This window comes from Artibeus jamaicensis, unplaced genomic scaffold, assembly GCF_021234435.1.
Source record: "Artibeus jamaicensis isolate MK-2021 breed Jamaican fruit bat unplaced genomic scaffold, CSHL_Jam_final contig_414, whole genome shotgun sequence".
NCBI classification, from domain to species: Eukaryota; Metazoa; Chordata; class Mammalia; order Chiroptera; family Phyllostomidae; genus Artibeus; species Artibeus jamaicensis.
Genome location: NW_026521822.1, coordinates 6,170,026 through 6,183,307, shown reverse-complemented (window position 1 = coordinate 6,183,307; position 13,282 = coordinate 6,170,026). Strand labels below are relative to the sequence as shown.

At 39.2% G+C, this 13,282-nt stretch overlaps 1 protein-coding gene across 14 annotated transcripts in view; it reads left to right on the top strand.

Moving 5' to 3' along the window:
- DGKH (diacylglycerol kinase eta) overlaps nt 1-13,282 on the top strand; it is a 215,304-nt gene that overhangs the window by 70,659 nt on the left and 131,363 nt on the right. For all 14 annotated transcript variants that reach the window (XM_053665422.1, XM_053665419.1, XM_037131674.2 and 11 more), the window contains exons 3-4: nt 10,155-10,265; nt 12,551-12,631. In XM_053665422.1, coding sequence (XP_053521397.1) covers nt 10,155-10,265; nt 12,551-12,631 — 192 coding nt within the window. The remainder of the gene's footprint in view (nt 1-10,154; nt 10,266-12,550; nt 12,632-13,282) is intronic.

The window sequence follows — 13,282 nt, the reverse complement described above, 5'->3', positions numbered from 1 at the left end:
TTTGGAAGTGGGTGGTAAATTCCCTTTTTGATGCTCATTCGGACTTTGATTCTGCTACCCCGAAGTGGTTGCTTGCTGTTTCTGTTCTTTGAGTGATCACAGGGTATTGTTCCAGACTTTCGTATTTACTGTTTTATATGCTACTTACAGATTTTCTTGGCCATACAAACTAATTTAGTAGGGTTTATAAGCAGGTGAGTAGTGTCCACACACCTTTTATATGTAGGTTAAATAAAATGAAATTAAATATTAATAAAAATCCTTTGTAGAATCTTAAGTCTGGTCTTATTACCTCCAGGAAGGTACCCATTTTCATCTGATTTATTTACTACTTTATCTCCATTGTTTAGAATAGTTTCTGACTTGTAGATATTCCATAAATGTGTTAACTGAATGAAAAGATGTGATAGTTCATGTGTGAATCATTGAACCTCATTTTTACCTCTTCACTTAAGGAATTTTTTTACTTCTTAGGCATCAAGTGAAATAGTCTTTACCTTCCTAGGGAAAAGTACAGCAAGCAGCAACTCTTCCCTGACTTTATATAACCTCAGCAGACAAGTCTATGGGTATGCGGAGAATCCTGTGTAATAAAGGCATCACATAATGTGATGTGGCCTATACAGGCATCCAAGATGGAGGCATATGTAAATTGGAGAGAGGGAAAGAAAATGTTCTATTTCATTCCAGCAGTAACAGATACATCCACTTTTTCTTAACACAACTTTTCTCAAGTGGATTGGAGTTTGAGTAAGATGAGGAAAAAAATAAAATAATTGGACTTTTGGGGTTAGGGAGAAAGGATTAAACAATCTAATGAAGACTGAGTGGGTAACTTGACCTGTTTTGTGATTTATTTTATTCTCATAGTGTAATATATTTTTTTGGAATTCATGTACCACTGACAGTATTAAAAATGACAGTGATAAGGTCTTTGTAGTAATATCATCTTAGCATATTTCTCTCTTCCTGCAATTTCATTACCTTTTACAAGTAGAGCTCTGGGAGGACTGAGCACGTGGAATTGTAAATGAGTGAGTGCTACTCACTTTGGTGACACATTTGGAAAGGACATACTTAAGGGTGAGTCACTGAGGGGGAAAATCCTGGGCAAGAGCATTCTGGGCCTGTGGCAGGGCAGTGAAGTAAAGGCTGCAAGGTAGGAGGCTGTGTGTTTTGCTCAGCCAATGACTGGCAGGCCAGTATGCCAGGAGCATGAGCTGCAGAGGTGTGGGGACGGAAGCTGCACCTAGAGAGGAGGCTACAAAAGCAGTAAAGGTGTTGATGGTCAAGGGCTGTCATAAATGCAGATCTTTCCTTTAACTCTGTAGTTGATGAACAACAAAGATTTTGAACAGGGAAGTGATATGATGGGCCCTGCATAATAAGGAGGTCATTTTGGAAGGATGGAGTATAGAGAATTGGTTGGGGAGGGATTAATTTGGTATATGTGTTTTTCATGTTTATGTCCATGCAGTTTTTCTTTTATGAAGAATAAGGACCAGTGTTCAGTTGAGGCCTGCCCAGCAAGCCAGCATCTCCTATGTGTAGAGGAACAACTGTGAGAACAGGCTGTGTGCAGTCTGACAGGAGAGTCTGGATTCTTGGTTTTGCTTTGGAGACCTTGAGTGTGGTGTCTGTCTGAGCTTGGTGTGTGCACCTGCTGGGGGAGTCAAGACAGGTTCTGTGGTCCTTCTTTGGGCTGTAGGCTTGGAGGAAAAGATATTTTGTTCATATTGTCTAGCACAAGACCTATCTGTGTTTCATCCCTTTTCTCATTGCTGACCTTTGGTTAAGACTTGTTTTAGTGTTCTGTTTTGCCTCCACTTTATTATGGGCTTTTAAGAGTAGTTTTTCACTCTTGGGCCAAAGTTAAAGGGGACAGTACTTTCACATGTAGGGTTGGTGCTGGAGGCAATCAGGCTGGTTTGGTTTCAAAAAATTTCTGCCTCCAGAGCTAGTCTTCATTTTTTTCTTAGGAGGTGATTTGCTAAGTCTAGGTGAGAAATAATGAAGTTACTAGCACTGGGACACTGGCAGTACAAGTAGAAAGGAAGTCTAGGTTTTGAGGACATTTTGGTGGAAGACTAATTAATTTAGAGGCAAGGGGGAATAAAAGATAGTTTGGAATTTGGGGATGATGTTCTTAGGGAAATGAAGCTGCTGTTAGCAGATGGGGGTCACAGGAAAGGGGGCAGAGTGGCTGTACGTTGGTGCTGAGTTCATTTCGAATTCCAGATATGGTCACTTTTGCTCAGGGTTGGGTAGTCATTTACTGGAGGTTTCAGAGTTTGAGTGTAGGTTTCTTGAAACAGACCAGTGTTTTTTTCTGTTATAATAAAACATATATTATATGAAATAAAATGTACTTGTTGAGTTTTAGGTGGTTGTGGAGATGTCAAATACACAGTTGTAAATGGGACTAGAGGGAAAATCGAAAATAAATATAGATTTTTTTAGGAGTTACAGATATATTCAGATGACATAATTGGGACAATGTGAAGGACACATTCACCCAGGAAGATTTGGCACAGAGGATCTAATTGGAAACAGCCGAGGGGCTGTTTATTCTTAAAGAGTGAAAGTGGTACAGTGGGTTGAAAAAAAGGAAAGGGGCAGCAGAATATTTTTCTTTCTTTTTCTTAAATGAGTTTTATAGTTGTGGAGAAGGCATAGATTGTGTCCTGGGATGTACTCAAAAGGTGAAAAAAGGTTTTGCTTTCTAAGACCAGATATGCCAAGGAGAAAGAATGAGTGGAGAGGGAAGACAGAGGGAAGCACTCAGTTTGGTTTAACAAATGATAAGTACCACTGAGGTGATGGGCACGTGCTTTGTACTGGATACAGAGATGAAGTCAGCAAACACGGTGCTGCCTGTGGGAAGTTTACTGCCTAGTAAAGTGCAGGAACAAGAGAAACATAAGAACAACCAGTATATACTGAGCATTATGTGTCGGGAACTGTTGTCAGTATTTTCCATGCGTTGACTCATTTAGTCCAAACAGCACCCCTACGAGTTAGTTATCATCATTATTGTTCAGATTTTAAAGGAAACTTGAGCACAGGAAAGCTAAGTAATTTGCCCAAGGCCTTTACCATCTAGTCAGCTGTGGAGCCAGGGTTTGCACGCAGGCCACAGCTCTGCATCTCTGTACTCCATGTACAGATTGTAGTGCTGCAGTGCACAGAGAGAAGTACAAAGAATGTACAGAAGCAGTATAAAGGAGGGAGGAGTTCAGTTTTTCGGGCAGGGGAGATCTCTAGAGGCATACATAGGTGATGGGGGCTAAATCCAGATAAAGGAACATACTGTCATGAGCAAAGTGCAGAGCCGTGTTGGTGTAAGGTTTTTGTGTTTGCAAATTATTGTTTTTCTTAGTCCTTTGCACAGCTTTCCTCTCTGACCTTTTACAGAGGATAGTCACATTTGATTTCATTCATTTCTTTGAACAACTAAGATGTTTTTAAAAATCTACCAGAAGTGGGTTATCCTTTTAGGGGTATCAGTCCTGCTCCTTGAAACCATCATTAGAGTGCTGTTTGTGAGATATTAAATATTATATATCAGTGTCTGCCTACCTACCTACCTGCCTGTGAATTGGCAGAAATATAACTAAGAATTTCTTATTCAGTTGGGACCTAGATACTCAATCTCTGTGGAAGAACCAGAGAATTTGAGAAGCATATTTTGAGTATACAATTTAAATTCCAGAAAATAAGCAGATATTTTGCTCAGAATAGTTAATAGCCCTTCTGAGACAAATATATTTGGTGACTATATGACTCCTGCTTATATTTGGTTAGTCTGCAGGTCCTGAGCTTCACTCCATTCCATCTCATCCTGGGCCACACCTCTGATGCTCGGCTCTGACCTCAGCCAGAAACCGCACTCTGGGATTGGGAGCAGTGGGAACAGTGTGAGACTCAGGCATGGTGTGAGGTGGTCTTTTTAGCATGATAGTTTCTAGTTGAAAAAAATAAACATAATGTTTAGTGGTTTATTTTAGGCTCCTACATCAAAATAACTGTGTCATTGTGGCTGTGTGGGCAAAGGGATTATTTTTGAAAGTGAGTGAGGGTATTTAATAAAGGAAGAAGTAAATTCACAGTTGAAAGAATAGGCCACTCATGAGTTATCGGCCAGGATTCCTCTAACTCTGACAAAATGCCCATCTACATTCCTGACCCTGCAAGGAAAACCTGAGCATTAGGCATAACACCACTACCACCCTGTGGTAATATGTTGCAGTTCATTGTATTTATGGGGAAGAAGCATTTTTGATGTGTCCACATTTTTTATCTTCTCCTTTAAATAAGAGTACAATAGCATGTTATAAAATTATATATGTTTATCTTTTCAGTATTACCTATTAGAAAAATATATTTAGAAACTCGTAAAGAAGAAACATTAAAAATGGAAAGAAAGCTTAATTTTAGAAATTAACAAATTAAAATTCACAAAACAACTACATTTTTAGGAAAGTAATTAAATAGCTTTTCTCAAGGGAATTACAAAACAATATAAGGGACGAAGTACCTCAGCAATTATGAGATGGTTTTTGATATAAAGGGCAATTACAACATGTTAGATAATCTCCATGATTTTGCTCTAGAATGTGTTCGTTTATAATTAAATGTGCTGTGAATATGAGAGTTTATAGTATTCCAAACAAGATGATGAAGATGTTTTGAACAGATTTAGAGGTTTCTGTAGGTCCTTCAGTGTCTCCTTACGCACACACTCCCTGGATTTCTTGAGGAGTGGGTCTAACCCCTTCTCAGGGTTAGTGCTGCTGCTGCTGCTGCAGAGTTGGATGTTGTCTGACAGATTAAATCCTTTGGACAGGTCCTCTGAGTTGTGGTGGGAAGCCCTTTCCATGACACATGGCAGGATGAGAAACTGCAGAACCACAGACCCAGAGTGTTAATCTTCCCTTGACTTGACAAACGCTTGTACACACAGTGCTAGAGTGTATCTGCTGCCAGTGCACGACTGATGACCAGACTACATTTTTCTCTCACCACTCACACCCCAGACAACCTGAATACTGTGTGGATGTGTATTACATGTCAAAGGAAACAACGACTTCTGATAAAATTTTTTTAAACCGAAACAGCAGTAGTTGTATATGACTAAAACAAATAAAAGTATTTCACAAACTTCTAGACTATTAAATGCCGATTGTTATATGAGTATTAAATATCATTATATTAAGTGCATGTAATTATCGCGCTCTATAGTTTTGGACTGTATTTCATAGAACTGTAGAATTCCTCAGAGGTCCTCTGATTGGGGAGGAGGCTCAGCTGGTCAGGCCCTGAATTACCTTTTAAAAGTGTTTTGTCATATATTCTGTTTATTCTCATATGCAAAACTTACTCAAAAGGCAGTTTATAAAAGGGGAAATGTTTCATGATGTAAATGACAAAGCACTTTATTGCATCATTATCAAAACTGATTCCAGAAACACTCCCTATCTCCATTCTTTTATAAGCTGGGATATCCCTCTTTTACTGCATTATCTTCTGGCTCCTGTGTGAAACATCTTTTCATTGTTTCCACTGTGATTCCTCTGCCAGCATTTGCTTTCTTGGCTGGGTCAGGCCAGTGCCAGCACTGGCTTTGGGTGGTGGATGAGGCTGGAGACATATTAAGGCAGAGGAAGAAGCTGCAGCCAGAGCTGCTGTTCTTTATCTGCCTCCCTCCCTGTATTTCCTAGTACACGGTAGTGTGTGGTACAAATCCCAGGTTTTCACTTCCTCATTCAGAAGACTTAATTCTAGTCTTCTGCATATAAATCTGTTTTTTTCTCTGAATGAGAGTTGAGCATGACTTGGTTCCTTATGGGCAGCTAGCTCTCAAGAAGAAAAAGGGAAGAGCATGAGTGAGCATGCACAGTTATTAACCCAAATAGCTACCCCCACCTTCCCTGGATAAGAGCTAATGGGTATGGAAAGAGGGTAGGACTGGCATGTTAATGGGGCGGCACACACGAAAAAAACATTTTGAGTTTGTACTGGTATAGTACCTCCTGAGATGTGTTTTAGAAAGATTCTTACCAAACTTTTTAAATACTCAAAGACTCAAGAGCAAATGGTTTAGACCGATTGGTACCAATTAAAATTGAATGAAAAAAGAAAACCCCGAAGTGCTGAATTATCTTTTTAAAGGACTTACACAAATTATTTTACTTACTGTTGTTTATGAGAGTGCTGATTAAGCCTGGATGACAATTACAACCACTGAAAGAGATGTTAACGTGTGCAGGTTAACAAATGCCCTACACTAAAACGTTGAATCAGAACCTCCCAGATGAACTGAGGCTGTTAATGTCTACAAAGTTTTCTACCTGATTCAGATGATTACCCAGATTTTAGAACAACTGGTGTGTTTAATAAAGCTTAATGTGATATGTACATTTGCTTCAACGAAGAGCTCAAATTCTAAGGAAGTAAGAAATTCATGGTGGGACAAAATTCAGAAGAGGAAAGAAGGATATACATGGTATAAAGCCAAAAGGGTCTGGACGCAGGAGGAACTGGTGGGAAGTTTTGGAGGCTGATAGAGAAGCCAGGTTTGAAGAAATGTAATAGGTGGCTGTTGGAAGGCTGTACAGATAAGGTAAGGGTGGTCTGGGAGACAAAGGTGGGAGTGGTCACTTCTTCCTTGGGTCAGAGAAGCCTTCACAGGGCCAGTAGCACTGGGCCCCAAGTTGAACTGAATGGGAGCTTTTAAGACAAGCAGATTGAGGAGAGAACACTTAGGGTGGAGCGAGCAGCATGGGAAGGGGCTGTAATGAGGTTGGAGAGCATCAAGCAGGGGTCTTCTGTGGTACTTACAGATATTTGGACTTTATTATGCTGTAGGCAGTAGGGAACTAATGAAGGGTTTTGAGTTGTGGCATAATATAATCAGTCCTTTGTTTTAGAAAATTACTTTAATAACCATGTGGAGAATGAAATAGGTTGTTTATGCTTTCTTAAAACAGTGCTCACAGAACACAAATAGACCAAACATTAAATTTTCTTCCTCGTTGCCTTAAACAGAATTTTACCAAAATCACAATAACACTCACTTCTGTAATTTGGATCTCCAACTGATTTGTTCTTTGGATAAATTACATTTTTATAGTGTTTCAATACTTCATGTTTAGATTTAAGAATTATAGTCCCTGCCCAGGGTAACATGAAATGCTGCAGCAGCACCACAGTAAAGCTCACACGGAACTCTTCCAGCACCTGTCCTCTGCCTTTTGCATCTACTTGCTCAAGCCATATGCTGAGAGTTTCCATGGTGTTTTTCTCTCTCTTGTCCTTCATAAGTATCAGCGAGTTCAGTAGATTCTGCCTCCAGAATAGCATCACAGATTGCTCTACTTCTGTCCGTATCAGTGATGCTGGAACTTGGTTTGAGCTCCCAGTGTCTCTCCCTTGGACCACTGCAGCAGCCTTCTAACTGGTCCTCCTCGTCCTTTCTCTGCCCTTTCCCCATTCTCACTTTCCTGCTCCAGACATTGCACTAGTGTTTTGCACTTAGAATAAAAAAGCCAGCAGCTCCTAGCTCTTGTCTCCCTCAGCTTCAGCTTCATCTCTTTGTACTCTCCTCTTGCTCCAGCTGTTATTTGCCCTCACAGTGGCCATTGAACATTTATTCTCTTCAACCAAGAATCTCTAATAATTCGGTGCCTGGCAAATACTCCCTGAAGTTAATAACATAATGATATCATAATAATAACACTTTCTGCCATTTATTGAATGTTTTTCTATAACCCAGACAGGACAAGTGCTCTCCAGGAATTAACTTGTAATTAAATGCAACAAGCTTTCGAAGTTGGTATTATTATTCCCATACTTTAGGAAACTCGGGCACAGAGAGCTGGAGTAACCTGCCCAGGTTCCATTGTTAGTGTGTTGCAGAGCTGGTCTTGAAGTTTGTCTGCATTCAAATCAAGCTTTTTGATATTAAAGTTTTAAAAGTATTTTGTTATCATTAAATTTTAGTGACCTCTCAGCAGTTCCTGGAGGACAGTCTTAGAGAAAGCTGTAGAGAAAAGTCTTTTATTGAAATAGAAAATAAACATTAATATAACTTAACTACCTTATTGGTGACATCAACCTTTTCTCAATATTTTATGTCTTCATAATAAAAGACAGTGAAGTGTAAAAGTTGGTAATAAACTCTGCCCTAAAATAGATATGGGCTGAATCTTAGTTCCTGCTATAAATTCATATAATTCTCAATATTGTATGTGCTAGATAATGCTCTTGGCACTTGAGATATCAGTGTACAATCAAGTGGGGTAGATTTGAGATTTGGGTTCTATACGCTGTTTTTGTTTTGGAGGTTCAGTATATCCTTCTTGCTCTCCTGTGAATTCATTATTAGTGTGATCCATCTTGGACCTCCTCCCAAGGAGTCAGTCCCGTGACTTGTCTCCTAAGGACAAACTCAACAACAAGGATGGAAGTTTATTTTGCTGTAAGTGTAGTTTCCCTCTTTTTTCCTTTCTTTCTTTTTTACTTCCAATTATTGTGAATCATTAAGTTTAATTTTGTTATATACAATAAACTCAAGAACCTTCTGTTCTAATAGGGACAGTACAATAAACATAATGTATCACATTATACATTAGGAGATAGTAAGTGCTTTGTATGCGGGACTAAGTAAGACCAAGATGGGAGAGATATGGAGAGCATGTAGCTGTGTTAGACAGCAGGTTGGTGAGGTGGATCTCATTGAAAAGTCAGAGACTTCAAGGAGGTGAATGAGTTGGGCAGATGGGTATCTGAGGGAAGAACAGTTCCGGAGGAGGGACTAGGTAGTATCCAGACCTAAGGGAGAAGAATTCATGCACAGCAAAAGTAAACATTGTGGACGGAGGAGCCAAGTTGGGGAGAGATACTAGATGAGGCTGGAGGGGTTCCAAGTATTTTTGTTGGTGATGTCGAAATCAACTTGGACACATAAGCACTTAGCACAGGGTCTGGCACACAGTCCCTGCCTGCCTCTGCCAGCCACAGCTCCTGCTGCTTCCCCTTGTAAACCCTGCCCTGCATTTATAACGGAAGCTTTTTGAAGATTCTCCAAATATTCATACCATTTTAAACCTTTCTACTTTTGCATACACCTAAAATACACTTCTTCATCCCTTATCATGCTGATAAACTTCGAGACCCACCTGGGCCCTCCTGTGGGAGGGTGTCTTTGACACTCTCTGAAGCAGAGCTGATGCTTCCTTCTCTGCACAGCCGTATACCATGCATTAAATATGTTTGTTACAATAACATGTGGCATTAGCTGTTTGTTACTTATGACCACTTACTATGTGCCATACACATACAGTGAGTCCTTTACAAGTTTTTTAAAATTAGTTTCTCACAACAACCTATAAGTTGTTATTCCCTTTTATGGATGAATGAATAAAGGTATAAGGAAGTTTAGTAATTCGCTTAAGACAATCCAGCTACTAAGTGGTGGCACAAGGAGTTAAACACAAGATTTTTGGCTCCAGAGTCCAGGCTTTTCTTTTTTTTATTATTTTAAATTTACTTTTTAAATTATGGTTGACATACAACATTATATTAGTTTTAGGTGTACAACATAGTGATTAGACATTATGAGTAATCATCCCGATAAGTCCAGTATCCATCTGACACTGTGCATAGTTATTAGTGTATTATTGACTATATTCATAAAGGTTGTCAGATGGGAGAAGGGTAGAGGGGATTGGTAAAAAGGTGAAAGAAGTACAAATTCCCAGTTATAAAAAGTCATGGGGATGTAAAGTCTGTGCCTTTTTTAATCATTACATATACTACGCCTGTTACCCATTTCACCATTTATTAAATACTATATACAAGTCGTTGTGTGCGTCACACTGTATTATGACTACTAGTTTGTATGCATGCGCCTTTCATACTATTTGTGACTGCTCAGAGGTTAAGGAACCATGTTAAATTTACCTTTGCTCCTTGGGACTTTCAACATACGTTCCCTTGGTGGAAGAAAAAAAGGAGAAGAAAATATTCTCTCGTAATTTGTAGGACATGGGAAACAATATTCAAAATATTAATGATAATGTGTTATTAATTCAGAATTTTATTTGGTTTTGAACTTCATTTTAATCCTGTCATTGTACCTCTCCTTCTCTCAGACCAGTATTAAAGAGGGACAACTATTGAAGCAAACCAGTTCTTTCCAAAGGTGGAAAAAGCGATACTTCAAGCTTCGAGGCCGAACACTTTATTATGCAAAGGACTCAAAGGTAATCCAAGAGAATACTAGTTGCGAGCACTTGAGGTTGTAGATGGATTTTAAGTTTTGGTTTTCTAAACTGTTTTTGTCTTGGAGCTCACTATCACCCTTCGCAGTTGTGTGAGTTCAGTGTAAATGTGGTCCATATAGGACCCAACCCCGAGGAAGCCCGTCTGAGTCAGTGTCATACACGGCATGTCCCCTTCGGACAATGGAAGAGGAAGGTTCCAGTGTCGCTAGCTCTCTCTCTTTCCCGCCCTCCCTCTCTCTCTCCGTTTCTTTCCTTTCTTCCTTTTTCATTATTTCTTTTGTTGTTCTTTCCTTCCAATTAAACGAAATATTAAATGTAACCTTATTAGATATGATAAACTCGAAATTTGTTTTTTCTCCCTTGCTATTTTCTTTTTCAATGTATGGTTGCTTCTGGTGCATCCCCTGCTGGGAACTGGTCTCTGCTGGGAACTGGCCTGCAACCCAGGCATGTGCCCTGACAGGGAGTTGAACCACGATCTTTTGGTTCGCAGGCCCGTGCTCAATCCACTGAGCTACACCAGCCAGGGCTTCCCTTGCTATTTTTTTTTACATTATAAATCTTTTCCTGACCATAAATGAGAGGATTGCTATAGTTAAGAATCCGTGCTATGCCCTGGCTGGCCTGTGTGGCTCAGCTGGTTGGGCGTCATCCCCCAAACCAAAAAGTTGCCAGTTTGGTTTTCAGTCAGGTCACATGCCTGGGTTGCAAGAAGGCAACCCATTGATGTTTCTCACATGGATGTTTCTCTCCCTCTCTCTCCCTCTCTCCCTAAAATAAAATTAAATTAAACTTAAAAAAAATGAAGCAGTGCTCTGGTTTCAAACAAGAATTCCTATCCAATTCCAGTATGTAGAATGGCTGTAGACAGCATGTGATCTTGAGAGGAGGCTGAAATGAGACAATAGACATGAAGTGCTTATTACATAGTACTTGACACACAATAATCTCTCAGTTTACGCTAGTGGTTAAGAATAAGAATCATAGCGGAATCAAATTAAGACTTTCTTTTTTTAAAAAAGATTATATTTATTTATCTTTAGAGGGGGAGGGAAGGAGAGAGGGAGAGAAATATCAGTGTATGGTTGCCTCTCATATGTCACCTGCTGGGAACTGGCCTGCAGGGAACCGGTCTGCAACCCAGGAATATGCCCCGACTGGGAATCGAACCCCAATCCTCTGGTTCACAGGCCTGTGCTCAATCCACTGAGCTACACCAGCCAGGGCTTAAAAGTGGTTTTAATAAAAAAATTTTTTCAGTGGTAAAAACTCCACGGAAACAGAAACTTTAAACAATTTACAATTTAGAAATTCAGAAATTCTGGTAAATAAATGTACCCGTCCCACTTTTAGTCATTTGGTCATCGTCTGGACTCATTCAATGATCTTCCTGCCAGGCTGTTTAACAGTGCTTCTCCTGAAGCCAAGGGCTTCCACCGAACTCCCCAGATTTCCAGAGGGTTATGCTTTAATCCAACTGATCTGATTATACAACTCGTTTCCTGACGCAAAAGAATTTATAATCTAGCATGAGTGATAAAATAGACAAAACTAATTTTAATGTAAAATAGACTACTTATTAAAACTAGAACAGATGAGATGCTGTGAGATGCTATGGAAGGTCACAGATAATTTCTCCAGTAAACAACACTTAGCCTCTTTCACTTATAAATAATGGAATAAGAGACAGTTTAAATAATTTCAAAGAAAACAGAATTTCATCAAGTGGCAGCAGAGGGAAAGTCACCAGGCAATGGGACTTTGTAAATCTCTTTATAAAATCTCTTTATAAAAACAAAAACAAAACCACTTTTAAGAGTATAAAAGAAGTATCACCTCATATTTGCAGAACACTTTCATCAGCTCATTTGAACAGTTAGATAGATGAGGAAAATAAGGTTCAGAAAGTTAAGTAACTCAACATGGTCTCAGCCAGGACTGGTTCTTTTCATTTTTCGCTTAGCCAGTGTAGGAACGATGATGTTGCTGAGATTGCCTCTGTCTTCTTGGTGAAGTTGTTAGAAAGTACAAGGTTTACAGACATTGCTGATTTATGTGTTAGTTGTACTTTGTGGTTTTCCTCGTGAAGTATTACTTAAATTTTTCTATTCTTTAATCCTGACATACCTTCATAGTCATGACCTGATAATAAAATACATATGTGTATGTGTGTGTGTGTGTGTGTGTGTGTGTGTGTAGAAAGAGAGAGGGGAGAAATGAATTAGGTTTTCATTTAATATATTTGTGTTGTTTTTCATTAACAGTCTCTGATATTTGATGAAGTTGACCTCTCAGATGCCAGCGTAGCTGAAGCAAGCACAAAAAATGCTAACAACAGCTTCACGGTATGGTTATATTTTGCAAACTCCCTACTCAAGTTATAGAATGACCCTAACATATAAAGAATGCCCTTTTCACTTACCAGCTGTGTGTCAGCCTATCATTATTGGAGTTCTGACCAACACGATAAACTCGATAAATGCATTGCATACTCTAGCACCCAGTATCATTCATGATTGTAGTGTTAGTTTCCATTTTTTACCTTCTTTAAATTTAATACTTTAACTAATTTCATTGTTCTTGAGTATTCAAAAAGTTTGGTTTTTACCTTCGGTCTCAAAAACAATATTTCCCCCCTTTTTCTTCTACTTTTAATTTAGTTGCTCTGTGTGGTTTAGGTTTAGGCAGTTGCTATAGTTCAGGCCTTCATTTCTTCTCAGTTAAGTAATTCATTTGGTAGCTATTTAAGAGGTGTCCTCTGTCCATTTAATTCTTTTCCTTTCCAGTCACAAATCCTACTACTTAAGACACTTCACTGGTTTGTCATTGCCTGTCAGGCTACATCTGCAACTCCACCCTAAAGTCTTATAAAATTGTGCCCTGGTATCCTTGTGTTATTGATAATTATTTACTTACTCACCCTACCAGTCCAGCATTTTTGTCTGTGCCTGTGCTTTGCCTATTCTTTTTGACTTAAGTGATTCCTTCTCCATCTG